Below are 19,278 nucleotides of genomic sequence, written 5' to 3' on the forward strand. Positions count from 1 at the left end.
AGGTTTTATTACTGTATTCAGTAGGAGACACAGGGTGAAGTGTGCTTACTCCCTGTTACCTGGAATGAGAACCCCTGTCATTGTTTTGTTCCACTCATGAGAGAATTAGTAAGATATTAATACTGGTTCAAAGATCATTTGAGAATATATGCATTTATATCCAATTTAATTAAGGAATGTTAGAAAAAGATTTTAACCTTTGGGAGTATCTTTTTCCATTGAAAAGAAATAATTTGCATCTCTACTAAACAAAAATCTACATGTTAACTAGTAACTTCTCTAAGTCTGGAAATTTTCATTAAGAGTATCTTTTAGTTAAACAGTATCTTTACTGCTTACTAAGTACATTCTATTTTCCCTAAGTACAGAACTAAATACGTTTCCCTAGATAAACTTTGCATGAGTCTTTGCCCCTGCATGACATGGAAATTCCATGCCATCCTTATTTTGTTTTTGTCTTTTTCCATGTTTTGGATAATTGTTCTTAAAAGTGGGATCCAAATTCTTCTTGCAAAAGGTCTCAACTGAAGCAAGAGATGATATGAGACTGGCATAGACTCTCTGAGGAGGCAACCTATTTTTTCCCAATTCCATAAATATTTATTACATATCTACAATGTACCAAATATCTTGATAAGCAATGGTACAGAAAAGCAATGATTTTCATAATATGTATCAGTCATGTAGTAATCTCTTGAAAAATAATTTCTCCGGCAAAATATACAGACTATAAAACTCTATCACTGTCATGGAAAATTTGAAAACTCTGTATGGTATGGTTGCTGAGGTATATATAAAATACTGTATTTCTGCGATGCTCTTCAGATCAACTCAGAGCACAGTTAGTGCTTATTCACTCTGTGATTTTGATTGCTATTGTTTACTCTCTAAGGAAAGGCAGAGGAAAAAAAGAAGAGGAAAAAGTGAAGGAGGAGGAAGAGGTTGCAGTAGCACCAAAACTGCCTGGAGAAGGAAGCCCTGATAAAGAATGGCTCCCTCCCTCTGATCCTGACTTCTGTGTTTATGTGTATGAAGTGACCAGATCCATACTTCCCATCACCAGTATAAAGGAACAGATTGAGGTTCTTGCAAAGTAAGCGTCTATATATACATACACATTTTCAATTTCTGAAAAATGTTTTTGATGTTACTGATTTGCACTTTTTAGCCAATTTTCAAACAACTACACCATAATAAAACCGAACTTGTATAGCACCCTGCCTCTGACTCTGAAGCAGAAACACAATGAATTGGAAATAAATCCTCCATTTCTATTTTAGATGATATTTTTGCCAAGAATCAGAGCTAGGAGCTGGAAATTACTTAAAGAAAAATGTCTAGGTCATTTTCTCCAGCTAAACCAGGAAAAGCATCTTTCAGGGTGATCCTAAAGAAGTTATGAATGAAGGAATCCTATTTTGAATTATTTATAAACTCACAAGTTGTTTTCTAATACAAATAGCCATCCCTTATTTTTATGTTACATGTCTGATATTTTGTGTTTCACGGTGCTCCAAAGTGGGATTGTGGGTATTCTAAGAGATGGTTCGGCACTCTGTATAAGCCAGTGAGGTAGCCTCCTAAATGAGAGCATTTAATCTGATTCCGCTAAGAGAAGGCTGAGAACCTGACTTTACGATTGACAGGAAATCACTAGAAATGGAGGCTCGCCTTCATGACCGACATCAGCCAGTTGTGAGCTCCTGGCTTGTGCAACAGCTGCAATCTCCGTGGGAGCTTGTATCTTCTCCAAATAGAAGTGAATTGCAGGCACCAAACCTGGATGTGACAACTGCAAGAAACACAGCCGCCAGATCACTGACTTCTTGTCAGGCGACTCTGGAAGAGAGCGTTTTTGGCTACCGAAGTTTTCCTTGATGTCCTTGAGAAACGATGACTCAAGCAGAACTCTGACTTAGCTCATTTCAACACTTGTCAAATTTCCTCATGCTTTGTTCCTATCAGAAATAGTTTTCATCATTCCCAAATAATTGTTTTTTTAACCTGAACCCACACCAAGAGAGCGATACAGAGATGTGTCCCCATGCCTTTGGCTCCTAGCGGCTGTTACAGGACACCTGGCTGGCACTGAGGGTCAGTTTTCTGCCTAATCCTTTCTCTTGGTTTTCACCATTGTTCTTCTTCACTTGGTTCCACGTACAGCAAGAGGAAATTCTTTCTTTACAATGGGCAATCCTGCCTTTACTCCATGATGTAGCAGCCTCAGTTGACAGAGGATTTTTGCAGGTGTGCTTACTGACATCTTCAGTGAGAGCCTAATCTTAGGAGAAACTCACAGGCAAAGTACACCCCTGTACCTCACCTCCTCGCCTAACTGTTAGTAATTTTTCCCTTTTTGCCTCTTCCTCTCTCCTCTAACTTCAGTGTTACGTAAATGCCATGTCTTTCTCTAAATTTAAAAAAAAAGATAAAATTTAAAAGAAAAAGATGATAAAACTTGAAAAGATTTGTGAACCTCAGGGTTCACAATGGTCCTATATGTTTGTCTTTGTCTCTGAGTTTAAATTCCTTAAAAGAAGGACCACATGTCAGGACAATGCCTTGGATTTCAGATTCAAACATTTGAAAATACTTTCCAAGAGTAAGATAACGTTTAAAAACTGTGTTGATACAAATGTAGTGTGATATTGATTTGTATCTTGCTATAAATATTGGGAAAATTAGCATTCATTTCTTTCTTCCTGCTGAATGAAATTGTTGGAATTTCAGTTTATGTAAGATAGTTTAAATATAGTAAGCATAATGTTAACTTATAGTAAATACATTTTTTAAAGTAAAGCAAACAAAAATCAGAGGGAAAGTATCTTTTACAAGTATAATTACACAGATATTTATACTCAAAGCATCCAAAGTGAGATATTAAACTTGATTGATTCAATCTCACTGTAATTGACACAGGTACGTGGCAGAAAAAATGGGCGGTAAAATTCCAAAAGAAAAACTACATGATTTCAGCTGGGAACTTCATATAAGTGAACTAAAGTTTCAACTTAAGTCCAATGTTGTACCAATTGGACTGATCAAAAAAGGAATCTTCTACCATCGAGCTTTGCTTTTCAAGGTATTTAAGATGTTTTGCTCATTTCCCACTAGGTAAAAATGTTTTGTCTTTATCGTTGTGGAGTGAGCCAGTTGCTAACAATTAACTGGATGATATTAATCCTATCATTTAGATGTACTTATATTTGGCATGTATATGTATGTGTATATACATACACACACGTATATTCACCAGACTATTGGAAACATATTCATTCAACATTTATCACACACCTACTCTAGGCCAGGGCCTCTTCCAAGGTCTGGGAATATACGGTTACTAAAGTGAGAGTCCCTGCATTCAAGGGGGACCTAAGCCAGACTTGCGGGTTCTCAGGTGACGTCAGGGAAAGTTTCAAGGGGGGAAGTGATATGTGGCCTCAGAATTAGAGGCTACATAGGATTTCAGCAGGTAAAGAAGGAAGACAAGGGTGTTCTAAACAATACAAATATTTTATTTAAAATAACAGGTATGAGAGTCAGTGGTCCATTTGAGGGATGTAGAGTAGTTGGTCTGGATCCAGAAAAGCGGGGAGGGGTTGGATAAGGCTAAAGCACCAGACAGTAAAGCACCATGTGAGTTTGTACTTGATCTTAAAATCTGTGAGTAACCACTGAAAGTTAAGGGGAAAGTGATTTTGAAAGACCACTCAGGCAACAGAATGGGGAATGAACTAGAACGGGGGAAAGACTGGAGACAGGAAGGCCAACTGGAAGGTCACCGGAGCAAGAAGTACAGGTGCCTGATACTAAAGCCATGGTGGAGGCTGTGAATGAGAGGTGAGTTTGGCGGGAGATGTAGGAGATAAAACTGAAAGGAGCTGTTGACTGCCTAGTGGTGGTGTGAGAGACTGCATGAGAAGAAGAAAATGATTTCCAGGATTTGGGCAGGGTAACTGGAAATGATGGCATCATTCACAGAGATGTGGACACTGGAGCAGGATCAGGTTTAAGGGAGGGGGTGATCTTTTTTTTTTCCTCCATTGTATCCAGTGTCTGGAGTATAACAGGAGCTGAGAAAATTGTTTCAGAGCCATAGACTTAAATGTATAAACTTCCTACCCTCTCCTGAATACCTATAAACCTCATTGCATCTTACCTCCAGTTCCAAGCCAATTCTATTTATAATCCAAATGCCAGTCTTTCCTATTTCCTTGGATTTCTTGCTCTATCAATTCTTCTCTCCCATCTTAAATCTCTTTCTCTCTACTAGCTGTTTTACCTTTAAAATCTAAACTTAAGTCCAAAACATTTAAAGAGAAAATGTAAATCTTTTCTCATTATATCTACAACTACTCCTATAAGCGCCTATCACCATGACCACCATCATTTTGAGCTTATGTGCCAGACACTTAATAAATATAATTGTGAAGAGTCTCAAATATGCCAAACGTTGAAGTTACTACCTTTGTTTTAAAGATAAGAAAATTGATACTTAGAGAAGGAATTTACCCAAGGACAACCAGAGATACAGCTGGAATTTGAACCCATGCCTATCTGAGCCAAAACCTACCATACTGCTTCTATCTGAAGATAATTCTCATTCCCGGTCAAAATTCTGAGTCATCTCAACTCCTAGTCACTCCTTGACCTCAGTTTCATCCTCAACTCCCTGCAGTCTGGCCCTTGTTCCCTCCCAAGAAGGATCACAGTGATCTGTTTTCTGTCTTGCTTGATATGTCAAAGAATTTGTCACTGATCCTTCTCTTTCTTTAACACCACTTTTAGTAACTTCTGTCCTCTCTTGCCATTTCATCTCAGTCTCCTTTGGAGACCTCTTTTCCTCCAACCTTGTCTTAAGTGTTGGGGTCCTGACCCAGAACTCAAGTTCTGTCCCCGGCTCTTCTCTTTTCTCCCTTTACATACTTCGTTTGGTGAGGTCATCCTCCTACATCACCTTAAATACGACTTACATGCCTCAGGTTTCCAGATCATTTCCTCTGTCCCACAAGCCGCTCCTGATTCCAGGTCTATCTGTCTGTTTACCCTGTAGCTAGCTGACCTTGTGTGTCTTGTAGGCACTGCATTAGTCTTCTCAGGCCACTATAACCAAGTACCACAGATGGGGTGGCTTAAACAATAAACAGTTATTTCTCACAGTTCTGGAGGCTGAGAAGTCCAAGATCAAGGTGCCAGGAGATTCAGTGTCTGGTGAGGGCCCACTTCTTGGTCGGCAGTTGCCGCTTTCGTACCGTATCCTTATATTTCAGAGTGCGGGGAGGGCCCTTCCTCCTCTTATAAGGGCACAATTCCCATCATGGGGGCTTCACCCTCATGACCGCCTCTTAAGGGACCCACCTTCAGAAAGAAAACAGGAATCTCAAGGGGAAACATTTCAGTTCATAACGTTACAGCAGACTGAATTCATTACCCTCACACCTCACCTGAGTCATGCAGTTAATCACCCAGGTCTTGCCTACCACTGAATCCTGAACACCAACACTCACTGGTAAAACGTGTTATCCTTCCATTCCTCCCAAAGCGTTCACTCCCCCTACATATACTCTTCATCTCTCCGTTTTCTTTCAGCTCCTTTCCTCCACGGCAGCCTAGATAAATCGTCCACAGACCGTATAACCTGCTCACTGATTTCCCTCGTCTTCGTGCCCCCATCCTTCCGCCCCTCCGCCTTGTCTGCCCACACTGGACCAATCCTACTGCCTGCCTTTCCCACAATGACACTCGGGCTGCAGAACGTGACAGTGGGATGTGCCACAGCCAATTCAGGGTCCAAGGTGGTGGGTGTACGTGCTGCCTGGCCATCTTTTCCAGCTCCTGGCCACAGGCTTCTCCTATTTTCCTCAGCATCTGTGCCCCACATCTGCCTTCTTTCCTAAGCCTTTTCATCTTCACCTCTTCCTATACGCAGATGACCTTGTTTCCCACTTCACAAAGAAAATAGACACTTCCAGATTCAACTCAGCTGAGGTTAAGAACTCAGACTCTGGGAATTCCCTGGCGGTCCAGTGGTTAGGACTTGGCGTGGTCACTGCTGGAGCCCTGGGTTCAATCCCTGGTCGGGGATAACTAAGGTCCCACAAGCCAGCTCTCTTATCCACTATGATGTGGCTAGGAAGTTTCCAGATTATTTAAAAAGTGCTTTTAAAATCAGGACAAATTGAAGAGACAGCTTCTGAGGAACATAAGCAACCCCTGAGGACAGGGCATCAGGCAGCCCAAGAAGGACCAACCGCTCACAATTCTGCCCCTCCGGCTCCATAACACCTGTCTACACCACACAGAACAAATGGGCTAGAAACAGGTCCCCACCATTCCAATCCTGCCATTCAATCCCACTGCATATCACACCCAAGGAGCAGCCCAGGAGCGTGGAAAGATTGATAGATGCAGTAGAGCTGAAAGCCCAGGGAACAGCTCTTCTCCAATTACGTTATCAATCTTGTGCTGATACAATGCAGCGCAACTGCCTGAAAAATGTCCCTTCCCAGCAGGACCTACACAGAGATTTTGAGTCCACAGAATCTTGAGCAACAGGGGAACTTATCACATTTTACCAACTCCTATCACAACACTCCACATTTTTTCCAGCCTCCTTTCTAAGCACTTTGTTGTTGTTCTTCTGCAAGAGTGTATATTTCACCTTCGACCAAGGTGGGTCTTTCAACCAAGGCTTTTTCTCCGCCCCTCCCCCTCCTCACTCTTGGTTGATCTCGAGTTTTCTCCCCCCAGGCTCTGGCTGACAGAATTGGCATCGGCTGCTCTCTGGTTCGCGGGGAGTACGGCAGAGCCTGGAATGAAGTCAAGCTGATGAATGAATCCCGAAAGGGGGTGACTGGGGCTCTCCCTCCCCCGGAAACTTACATAGTTGACCTCATGTTCCATCCAGGGGCACTGATAAAGTTAAGAAGCCGAGAGGCAGATCTTTACAGATTTCTCTAAACTTCCAAATGAACACAAAAGGTGTTCAAACAAGAAATTCATTATATACCCTTTCTATGAAGTTCACCGGTAGATTTTATCAATATTTCTTTAAATAAAAATATTAGAAATGCTCTCCCTGTGTAGAAATGAGGTCACTAGGATTGGACTTCGTCGTGCTTCTGAGTTCAGGCTTTTGGCAAGCATTCAGTCTGATGAGATCAGATTACACTTGTGTAAAGCTTATTATTCTCGAAATTAATCCACCCCGCTGTTTCCTAAGGAGCATCTCCGCCCTTTGGGAATCATGTGTAAAAGCACCCAGCTACTGTTCCCAGGACAGTGCCCTATGACTGTCATTCTTCATGTTCCGGATGCTCCAGGAAGACTTGGTTAAATCAAGTCCATGGTTTTTTGTGTCTTCAGTCGCCTTGTCTCACTCCCATAAAGTAAGAATATTGATATTTTGAATATTTGTAGATCTATTTTAGTATCACAAATTCCTTTCTAAAATTTTTTGTTCATATTTTCCCAAATTTATCATTAAGAACACTGTTTAGTATACTTCACTGAACTAAAAATATTTCTAAAAACTATTTCCATACACTGCACTTGTCTATATTGACTTGGAAACATACCTTCAGTTCAAAACAATTCTGATTTGCTTTTTGCACGTTTCAATGCTGGGTCACAAAAATGTGACTTCAAATTTACATGACTTAAAAGTTCTTTTCTGGAAAATTTTGAAATGTAAGTATAAAGTAAATCTTTGCTGAGGAATTGTGTTTTCAGTATTGAGCACAAAATGGGGAGCAAGCACCCATTTCAAATGGCAAGAGAAAATGAATCTCATGAAGTATACATTTTCCTAGCCAGGCTTTAAGTCTAAAGTTGACCCGTCTAATCATTTTGCTAGAAGGTTTCCAAAAGTGAGTTTGATTTTAGAAATTAAGGTGAAGATTATTCTGTATGAACCAATGTGTAATTTCAAAGAATGTGTAATTCTTTATTTCAAAATAAAGTCCCTTACATCAAATGGTGTGGTAATTATAGTTATCACCCAGTTTCATGAAGAGAGCACAGATTATAGGATACATATCCATCTAAGCATTTCCAAGTCTCTCTTGATCCAGAAAGCATTCAAAGTGGATTACAAAGATATATAAGATGTAACAAGATAAAAATAAATGAAAAACAGGCATAAGTGTAGGAAAGAAAGTTTGACAAGGCCAGGAATAAGCTTAGAATTCAAAACGCAGTCCATGAAAATCCTGCGTATTTGTTAGAGGTAAGTGAAAATCTGACTCAAACTTTCTAGCAGCCAGTGCAGAGGGGAATGCTATCAGTTACATGATTGGTAACAGGGTCCACTAGATAAAAGCACAAAGCAGCTTCCCAAGAGGAACAAAGACCAGGGGAATTCTTCTTTGGGAGCTTCATACAGATGACAAATGTAATATAGAAAATAACATCTTTGAAAAACAACCTGCTGGCAAGTTCTGGAAATAGTTTTCATAGGCCAATGGCCAAAACGTCAAAATGGAATGAGGGAAAAGTTCCATGCAGAGCCACTAAGATGTTGTTCAGGTAGACACCACATTTTTTAGTCTGGTGCAGACCAAAGAGACATTTTTTTTTTCATCTTAGAGATGATTTTTTGTATAGTGTCTCTCTCGCTTAGGTTCTAGGTAATAATTGCCCTCCACTTTTAGTAAGTACACATCAGATTGCACATGTATTATTTCCTTGTCAAAGAAGCAGCATTGTCAGTCATGGAAAATATTTTCTAGAAGCTCAAAATAATATGTCAAATCAAATGGATATTGACTTTTCGTTTTTATTGACATGAAGTTCTTTAAATAGTCACGTTTCTCAGCAAGATTTCCCCATACTATCCCTCTGCCAAAGGCAGTAATCTGGAGATAAGAGAGAGGGGATTTCTGGGCTTCCCTGGTGGCGCAGTGGTTGAGAGTCTGCCTGCCAATGCAGGGGACACGGGTTCGAGCCCTGGTCTGGGAAGATCCCACATGCCGCGGAGCAACTAGGCCCGTGAGCCACAACTACTGAGCCTGCGCGTCTGGAGCCTGTGCTCCGCAACGAGAGAGGCCGCGGTAGTGAGAGGCCCGCGCACCGCGATGAAGAGTGGCCCCCGCTCGCCGCAACTAGAGAAAGCCCTCGCACAGAAAGGAAGACCCAACACAGCCAAAAATAAAAAATAAATAAATAAACTCCAATCTCTTTAAAAAAAAAAAGAGAGATAGGGGGTTTCAGGAGACAGTACATTTTCCCTTAGAACCATTCCCAGAAAGGCTATAAACCAGTTACTGGTGGGTTTTTTGTTTTGTTTTGGTTTTTTTAGCTCAGTTGAATAATAAGGGTAAGATAAATGGACAATATGAAAACTATTTGGAACATATCACCAGTTTGGGTATATTTTTAGAGCAATACAATAGTATCAAATCACTTATCTAGAGTTTAGTATTTAAAAGTACTATTCTTAATTTAAAATTACCTTATTATTATATAGATCACTAGCAAAAACTTTGCTTAGGCGTATGCTCTTAAAGCCAGAAACATCATTAGTTTAATAATAAAAGTAGACTTGACTTTAAAGGACAACTATCGAGTGTCAGGCATGAATATATTAATATAGTGAATTCAAGTAAGACCCTGTGGAACTCACACAGTACAAAAGACCTGTAGGATATGCCAATAAGCCACAAATCACAATTTGAAAAATAGAAAGCGTTGTTGGAAAAGGTAAAGAAATTTTATTGTGGTGATTTTACTTATACATTTAATAAGCCTTTATTATTGACAAGCAATACAATAATAGTGGCAAAAAGCCCAGATTTGTGAGTCAGAGCTGAGATTAAGTTCTGCATCTACCTTTTTCTACTTATGTGATTTTGAGAAAATTACTCAACCTCTCTGTCCCTCAATTTACTCATCTGGAAAATGGAGATAAATGATAACAAATAGTTACATGTTGTTTACTATGTGTCAGAGGCTATATTCTACACCTTCATTTAATCCTTCCAGTAACCCTATGATGTATAGGTAATATTACCCATGTTTAGCAAGTGAGGCACAGAGAAGTTAAGTAACTTACCCCAAAGTCACTCAGCTAGTAACTGGCAAATCTTTAAATTTAAACCTAGTTTTTCTGTAGAGGTGATGCTCCTAATCTATATGCCTAATAAAGTTGCTACAAGGATGAAGTAAGACCGTGCATGTAAATGACAGGTGTGGGTGTACACGGAGGAGCGGGTTGTACATGCCTATATGTGAGTACGCGTGTGTGTTTATAGCTTTCTTTTCTATTCTCACATAATGTTCTGTTCATACCTTGGCCTCTAGCATGTTTTGAGGGAATTCTTTATTCTTCATGTATCTGTCTCTTCTTTTAGATCAGAGGTTAGCAAATATTTTCCTTAAAGAGTCAGAGAGTAGGGACTTCCTTGGTGGTCCAGACTCCATGCTCCTAATGCAGGGGGCCCGGGTTCGATCCCTGGTCAGGGAACTAGATCCTGCATGCCGCAACTAAGAGCCCACATGCCACAACTAAGAGCCCACATGCCGCAACTAAGACCTGGCGCAGCCAAATAAATAAATAAATAAATAAATATTTTTTAAAAAATACTCTAAAAAAAGAGTCCGATAGTAAATATTTTAGGCTTTGCAAGCCATACAGTCTCTACTGTGACCACTCAACTCCGCTATTGCATCACAGAAGCAGCAGTAGATGCTGCTAGACAATAAACTTTATTTAATAAAACAGGTGTGGGCCAGATTTGGCTCACGGGCCAGCTTGCCAACCCTTGCTTTAGATGATGAGCACTTTGAGGGTATGGACATGGAGAGGGCTGTACTTAGCCTAGTCCCTGGGCACCTTGACTAAGCATCGAAGGGAGACTCTCACAAGGGCATTTTGTCTTCCTTGGTTTCTCTGGGTTCTAAGATCGATCTACTTGATATTAATCCAATGGATGCCAAAGCAGATGCATTATTTTTCACTAAGGATGAGGACAAATTTGACCTCTCTAAAAAAGAAAATTTTCCTATCTTCTGAAGCATGAATGGTCTGAGATTTCACCCCAGTTGTAAGCTAACTGCCACTGTTTCATGGTTGCTGGCGTAAGACACAAGATACCTGGGTCAGAGACAAAGGACTTTACTCCTCACTGCACAGCGAGCAGCATGAGACAGCATATTGTGTCAGGTCCCCTTGCTCCCAAGTCTCATGGGGGCAACGTGGACAGACCCAGATGGATGCCTGCAAGCATGATGGGTTGTGCTCCAGCAGAGGAACACTGAGCTCAGAGAACCTAGCTTTTACAACACATAGGCAGGAAGCATCTGCCCTTTTCACTATATCTTCCTGGGCTGTTCACTAACATCCTTGAAGAGATAGTCTAGAGCAAAGGGCAGTCAGGAAGCCTTTGTTTGTAAGACATGCAGAAAAGAGGGAGATCCATGGAGAATTATCTCCCAATAGCTTCATCAATTCTTACAGTATATGAGGCTTTATGGAATTTCTCATCTATAAAATAGAGATGATTGATATATTTTGACACAAAATTTATAAAATGTTAAAAGTATATATATAATTAATTATAATTATTTAAGAAAGGTGACAGTAGATCAACTCAGTGATTCATGAGGCCAACTTTCGTTCTCTGGCAGCACCAAAGGAGCATTAGTGAGAAAGTATGGTAGTTATCCTCAATATCATCCTACTAATATTTGGTCTACAAGTTCAAATCCAAATTCAGATTAAGCCTCACCTTCTTCCCTGAGCTTCCTCAAGATGCTTTTTGCTCTTCTGGTGCCCTTCCATGACACTGCCTTTGGCACTCATCTCAACATTTTCCCACATGCTTACTGCCTGGCACTGCCCCTTTCCTCATGAACATGGATACCATGTAGTAGTGCAGACCATGCATGGTCTTTGGGGTCAGAGAGACCTGGGTGTGAGAATCCTGCTTCTGCTATTCTTAACGGTGAGATGTTGAGCAAATAGCTTGGTGTCCTTGTCTCTAAAATGGGCATGTAGCTATAATAATGACCTCATAAGGCTGCTCTGAGGAACAAATAAGATAGTGGTTGTATACGCTCAGTACAGCGCTAAAATAGTAAGCATCTGACAACTGTTAGCAATTATGCTTTGATCTCTCCCAGTGAGATGGAAAGCTATTTCAGGTCTGGGATCCACCTTACAGGCAGAGTGACCAGCACAGGGAAAGCCTGAACAATATTTGTTGACTGTCTTTGTGCCATAAACGAACTGACCTTAAAGACTACAATGGGATTCTTATTTTCATGTGGATCCTTTTAAAAGTAGTTGTGTGGTAAAGAAAATCATTCCCATCTCTGACTTCCTTTTGCCTTTCAGTGTAGAGGGTACAATGATGGCACAGCTACTTCTGAACTTGCTCTACAGGAAGTGAAAACACAGAAATGCTCAACGTCTTTGAAGCTCATAGTTGAAATCATTCCCCATTTTGCCTCTCTTTCTTTTGATTCCATAGTCTTTACTTTGAGAAGAACTTTGAAAAACCCAGATGAATCCATTTATATCTGTACTATCAAGTCATTTATCTGCTAAATCATGATCCTGCATACACAATTTTCTAATTGTGAAGTCATGCCCCCATCACCAACACCTTGCCTACGCCCAGGGTCTGACCTGTGTGTGGCCGCTTCATTGGAAAAGGACATAGTATTACTTCCATGGTTTGATGATTTCTTATTGCTGCTTTGTCTAGCTTGTCTGTGATTTTTAAAGACTCATCTTGTATATTTACCTTTGAAGGTACTATCAGTTTGTATGGTTAAGACTACTTAGGTTCTTTTTAACTTGCTAACCACGCATAAGGCTCCCGACTGGCTCAGACCTTTCCACCAAGCAGAACCTGCACGTGGGGCAGGCCCTTGATTTACAAGCCCCCAGTAACAAGCATCTGCTTTAGGAATATATTTCAGTCACAGGAGTCTGGGTCTGATCTCATCAGGATCAGCTAAGAGCCATCCATTTCCTTTTCTAACTCGCAGGTATCAGCTCTCAAACCCTGCAGACAGTCCCACTCTGATTATCTTGAGAAAGTCCCAGTTTGTTTTACACAAGAACAGCTGGCACACAAATGGAATCAAGCACTTTAAAGTAGTCATTAATCATATTGATGAGAACAGCTGAAACAAACATTGTTCTCTGAGTACTTACATATCTGACATACAAATCGAGTGATAGCCCAATTAGTTTATTTATAGGTTCCTTTCTTTGAAAAGTCTGAGTTAGTGCCTTTCTTTTCTTGCCATAGTCTTTACTTTTAGAAAAACTTTGAAAACCCAGATGAATGTATTTGTACCTGTATTATCAAGTCATGTATCTGCCAAATCACTGATAGTCATTATCCTGCATACAGAATTGTCTAGCTGTGTGATTTCATTTATTTGGCTTTCTAGAAAAAAAATTTTAGTATCTTTTTATTAATACAAATCAAAGAGGTACAGACAGAAAGAAAGATAAATATGCTGGTCCCTTAGACTCACAGAATAGAAAGCTTGGCTTGTATCCTTTGTATGCAATTATTTACTTCTTTGAGAATTAGGATGAAAGGGATAAAATGAACTGCTGCGTGAGATGGGGAGATTTTCCTTGTGCAGTTTTTATTTTCCCTAGCTAATAGGAGAATAAAAAAATAAATAAAAAGGAAGATAAGAATTGCTAAAATGGACTTTAGTCCCCCACTCAGAAGTAATATTATTACTTTAAGGAATGGCACAAAATTTCACAACAGGAAAACCATCTCCATGCCCAGCATCCATGATTGCTGCATAAACGTTATCGGTGAGTTAAAAACATTCACAGGATAACTCAAATGCTCCCTTCTGATGCATGTTCTTTATGAAATGAGTGCCCTGAGACTCAGGATTGCTGAGTCTAACACTGCTACACCATCAAATTCAGAGGATATGCTCACAAATATGAAATCCCACAGAAAGGAAATGAAGAAATGAGGAAGGTCATGGAAAATCTCTTAATACAGGCCATCTGCTTCCTTTTAGGCTTAGTTTCAGGCTCACCATTGAGTCATTGGCACAGTCCCGAAGGCCTGGGCTGGGCAGGGGGATGGCGTCTGTCTGGGAACCTAGTCCAGAGCCTTAATGTAAGTCACTCCAGGAGAGAAGCCAAATCTCGCTTCAGCCTGTCACTGGCTGAACTTCAGAGCCCTTGGAGTCAGAGGTCTTGAAAAGTGGCTCCTCCAAGGACATGCCCTGTTATCATTTTCATGTACAGTTGGCATCACTGTCAAAGACACCGTGTAGGAAGGATGCAAAAGCACACAGAGTTCAACTATGAACTAGAAACTTCCACAGAGAAGGTCGGAGTCAATCTTTGGTGAGTACTCCAAAGTGTTCCTTCAGCTCACTTTTCACATTCATGGTTAAGTGTGGTTATTAAGACCTTAATCCAAGCAGAGATTTGCAAATAACTGTTCTTCAAAATTAAAAAAAAAAAAAAATTGGAACCAAACTTTTGTTTTAATGTGTGTTCATGTCTATAAAAAGCCAATTAAAAAATACATGAAATAAACTGTCTAGGAAATTTGAGACCCACGTAGTATTGAACGTCTTGGTTGCGAATGCCTTCAGCTTTAGAAAGTTTTCTTATTTCACCTTCATTGTTTGCTGATGGCAGGGCTGAGAACACACTACTCCAAAATATGGCAACTTGGAAAACTGAATATTTTTTGCTGAACGAATTTGAGAAACAGCAGGTGTAGGCGGGTCTCCCTGAACCGGGTCGAGAGACCCCCATGTGAGAGGCGACCTCCTTATACCAGGAGGAAAGGAACATCCTTATCTCCGAAGACCAAGGGGCTCTGAGGGGCATCTGAACAAACAGGCCTTGCTAACTTTTCCCAATTTACTACAATTAACACATATCCTTTTGCCCCATCACGTTTTTTTCCACAACTTTCCACTCTTCATCAAACCTAGTATAAAAACCCTCAGGTTTTACCTGCCTTGGGATATTCATTTCCTTATGAAGGCTCCTGTGTCATGTAAATCTTAAATAAATGTGTAGGAAAGATTAAAAACTAACTATGCCACAAGTTCCATACTTTAGGCCAGGGGTTGACAACATTTATCGCAAATTTGAGAAAACAGGTACCCAAATATTAACTGGGGAGCGTCTCTTAGATTTCCCAAGGCATTAAAAGCTGAAAAAAATTCCTTGCAATTTTTCAATTTTGTATTAACGGATCTTTCGTGTTGTTAGAAAGGTCTTGTAGACTATGGACGATTGTTTGCTGGCTTAATTGAAAATCTACCACTTTTTGTAAAATATCACTTATAGTAGTTTCCTCATAAGTTTCTTTAAAACATTCATAAGTAAAATAATAATTCATTTTATTATCTATCAAAAAATGGTTCTGTATATGTGTGTGTAAGAATCTAAGTCATTTCATAGCTGGCCAAAATTACAAGCTCAGATTCTGTTAAAAATCTTTAAAATTTTTATTGATCGATGTTTAATTCCGATATCAGGTGACTAGTTTAGTCGATTATTTTTTTTTGAATTTTTGAATTTTATTTTATTTCTATTTTTATACAGCAGGTTCTTATCAGTTATCCATTTTATACATATTGGTGTATATACATCAATCCCAATCTCCCAATTCATCCCACCACCACCTCCCCCACCACTTTCCCCCCTTGGTGTCCATATATTTGTTCTCTACATCTGTGTCTCTATTTCTGCCCTGCAAACCGGTTCATCTGTACCATTTTTCTAGGTTCCACATACATGCATTAATATACGATATTTGTTTTTCTCCTTCTGACTTACTTCACTCTGTAGGACACTCTCTAGGTCCATCCACGTCTCCACAAATGACCCAATTTCATTTGTTTTTATGGCTGAGTAATATTCCATTGTATATATGTACCACTTCTTCTTTATCCATTTGTCTGTCAATGGGTATTTAGGTTGCTTCCATGTTCTGGCTACTGTAAATAGTGCTGCAATGAACATTGGGGTGCATGTGTCTTCTTGAATTATGGATTTCTCTGGGTATATGCCCAGTAGTGGGATTGCTGGGTCATATGGTAATTCTATTATTAGTTTTTTAAGGAACCTCCATAGTGTTTTCCATAGTGGCTGTATCAATTTACATTCCCACCAACAGTGCAAGAGGGTTCCCTTTTCTCCACACCCTCTCCAGCATTTGTTGTTTGTAGATTTTCTGATGATGCCCCTTCTAATTGGTGTGAGGTGATACCTCATTGTAGTTTTGATTTGCATTTCTCTAATAATAATTTCTCTAATAATGCTGAGCAGCTTTTCATGTGCTTCTTGGCCATCTGTATGTCTTCTTGGAGAAATGTCTATTTAGGTCTTCTGCCCATTTTTTTTTAAAATTATTTATTTATTTATTTATGGCTGTATTGGGTCTTCATTTCTGTGCGAGGGCTTTCTCTAGTTGTGGCAAGTGGGGGCCACTCTTCATCGCGGTGTGCGGGCTTCTCACTATCGTGGCCTCTCTTGTTGCGGAGCATAGGCTCCAGATGCGCATGCTCAGTAATTGTTGCTCACGGGCCTAGTTGCTCCGCGGCATGTGGGATCTTCCCAGACCAGGGCTCGAACCCGTGTCCCCTGCATTGGCAGGCAGATTCTCAACCACTGCGCCACCAGGGAACCCCTTCTGCCCATTTTTGGGTTGTTTGTTTTTTTAATATTGAGCTGCATGAGCTGTTCATATATTTTGGAGATCAATCCTTTGTACGTTGATTCAACTGCAAATATTTTCTCCCATTCTGAGGATTGTCTTTTCGTCTTGTTTGTAGTTTCCTTTGCTGTGCAAAAGCTTTTAAGTTTCATTCGGTCCCTTTATGTTTGTTTGTTTTTATTTCCATTACTCTAGGAGGCGGATCAAAAAAGATCTTGCTGTGATTTATGTCAAAGAGTGTTCTGCCTATGTTTTCCTCTAAGAGTTTTATAATGTCTGGTCTTAAATTTAGGTCTCTAATCCTTTTTGAATTTATTTTTGTGTATGGTGTTAGGGAGTGTTCTAATTTCATTCTTTTACATGTAGCTGTCCAGTTTTCCCAGCACCACTTATTGAAGAGACTGTCTTTTCTCCATTGTATATCCTTGCCTCCTTTGTCATAGATTAGTTGACCATAGGAGTGTGGGTTTATCTCTGGGCTTTCTATCCTGTTCCATTGATCTATATTTCTGTTTTTGTGCCAGTACCATATTGTCTGGATTATTGTAGCTTTGTAGTATAGTCTGAAGTCAGGGAGTCTGATTCCTCCAGCTCCGTTTTTTTCCCTCAAGACTGCTTTGGCTATTCAGGGTCTTTTGTATCTCCATATAAATTTTAAGATTTTTTGTTCTAATTCTGTAAAAAATGCCATTAGTAATTTCATAGGGATTGCACTGAATCTGTAGATTGCTTTGGGTAGTATAGTCATTTTCACAATATTGATTCTTCCAATCCAAGAACATGGTATATCTCTCCATCTGTGGTTATCATCTTTAATTTCTTTCATCAGTGTCTTATAGTTTTCTGCATACAGGTCTTTTGTCTCCCTAGGTAGGTTTATTCCTAGATATTTTATTCTTTTTGCTGCAATGGTAAATGGGAGTGTTTCCCTAATTTCTCTTTCGGATTTTTCATCATTAGTGTATAGGAATGCAAGAGATTTCTGTGCATTAATTTTGTATCCTGCAACTTCACCAAATTAATTGATTAGCTCTAGTAGTTTTCTGGTGGCATCTTTAGGATTCTCTATGTATAGTATCATGTCATCTGCAAACAGTGACAGTTTTACTTCTTCTTTTCCAATTTGTATTCCTTTTATTTCTTTTTCTTCTCTGATTGCCGTGGCTAGGACTTCCAAAACGATGTTGAATAACAGTGGTGAGAGTGGACATCCTTGTCTTGTTCCTGATCTTAGAGGAAATGCTTTCAGTTTTTTACCATTGAGAATGATGTTTGCTGTGGGTTTGTCACATATGGTCTTTATTATGTTGAGGTAGGTTCCCTCTATGCCCACTTTCTGGAGTGTTTTTATCATAAATGGGTGTTGAATTTTGTCAAAAGCTTTTTCTGCATCTATTGAGATGATCATATGGTTTTTATTCTTCAGTTTGTTAATATGATGTATCACATTGATTGATTTGCATATATTGAAGAATCCTTGCATCCCTCGGATAATTCCCACTTGATCATGGTGCACGATGCTTTTAATGTGTTGTTGGATTCTGTTTGCTAGATTTAGTTGAGGATTTTTGCATCTATATTCATCAGTGAAATTGGTCTGTAATTTTCTTTTTGTGTAGTATGTTTGTCTGGTTTTGGTATCAGGGTGATGGTGGCCTCATAGAATGAGTTTGGGAGTGTTCCTTCCTCTGCAATTTTTTTGAATAGTTTGAGAAGGATGGGTGTAGCTCTTCTCTAAATGTTTGATAGAATTCACCTGTGAAGCCATCTGGTCCTGGACTTTTGTTTGTTGGAAGATTTTTAATCACAGTTTCAATTTCATTACTTGTGATTGGTCTGTTCATATTTTCTATTTCTTCCCGGTTCAGTCTGGAAGGTTATACCTTTCTAAGAATTTGTCCATTTCTTCCAGGTTGTCCATTTTATTGGCATAGAGTTGCTTGTAGTAGTCTCTTAGGATGCTTTGTATATCTGTGGTGTCAGTTGTAACTTCTCCTTTTTCATTTCTAATTTTATTGATTTGAGTCCTCTCCTTTTTCTTGATGAGTCTGGCTAATGGTTTATCAATTTTATTTATCTTCTCAAAGAACCAGCTTTTAGTTTTATTGATCTTTGCTATTGTTTTCTTTGTTTCTATTTTATTTATTTCTGCTCTGATCTTTATGATTTCTTTCCTTCTGCTAACTTTGGGTTTTGTTTGTTCTTCCTTCTCAAGTTCCTTCAGGTGTAAGGTTAGATTGTTTATTTGAGGTATTTCTTGTTTCTTGAGGTAGGCTTGTATAGCTATAAACTTCCCTCTTAGAACTGCTTTTGCTGCATCCCATAGGTTTTGGATCGTCGTGTTTTCATTGTCATTTGTCTCTAGGTATTTTTGGATTTCCTCTTTGATTTCTTCAGTGATCTCTTAGTTATATAGTAACGTATTGTTTAGCCTCCATGTGTTTGTGTTTTTTTACGTTATTTTCCCTGTAATTGATTTCTAATCTCATAGCGTTGTCAGAAAAGATGCTTGATATGATTTCAATTTTCTTAAATTTACTGAGGCTTGATTTGTGACCCAAGATGTGATCTATCCTGGAGAATGTTCCGTGCGCACTTGAGA

General features: G+C 39.4%; 1 protein-coding gene across 8 annotated transcripts in view; it reads left to right on the plus strand.

Annotated features, from left to right (window-relative positions):
- The window catches only part of ARMC3 (armadillo repeat containing 3), a 98,811-nt gene extending 91,356 nt beyond the window's left edge, over window positions 1-7,455 (plus strand). For all 8 annotated transcript variants that reach the window (XM_082385365.1, XM_082385368.1, XM_082385367.1 and 5 more), the window contains 3 exons: window positions 893-1,093; window positions 2,920-3,082; window positions 6,751-7,455. In XM_082385365.1, the coding sequence (XP_082241491.1) occupies window positions 893-1,093; window positions 2,920-3,082; window positions 6,751-6,960 (574 nt within the window). In that variant the 3' untranslated portion in view covers window positions 6,961-7,455. The remainder of the gene's footprint in view (window positions 1-892; window positions 1,094-2,919; window positions 3,083-6,750) is intronic.
- Window positions 7,456-19,278: the final 11,823 nt, after the last annotated feature.

Source organism: Balaenoptera borealis, assembly GCF_965194805.1.
Source record: "Balaenoptera borealis genome assembly, chromosome: 3".
NCBI lineage: Eukaryota > Metazoa > Chordata > Mammalia > Artiodactyla > Balaenopteridae > Balaenoptera > Balaenoptera borealis.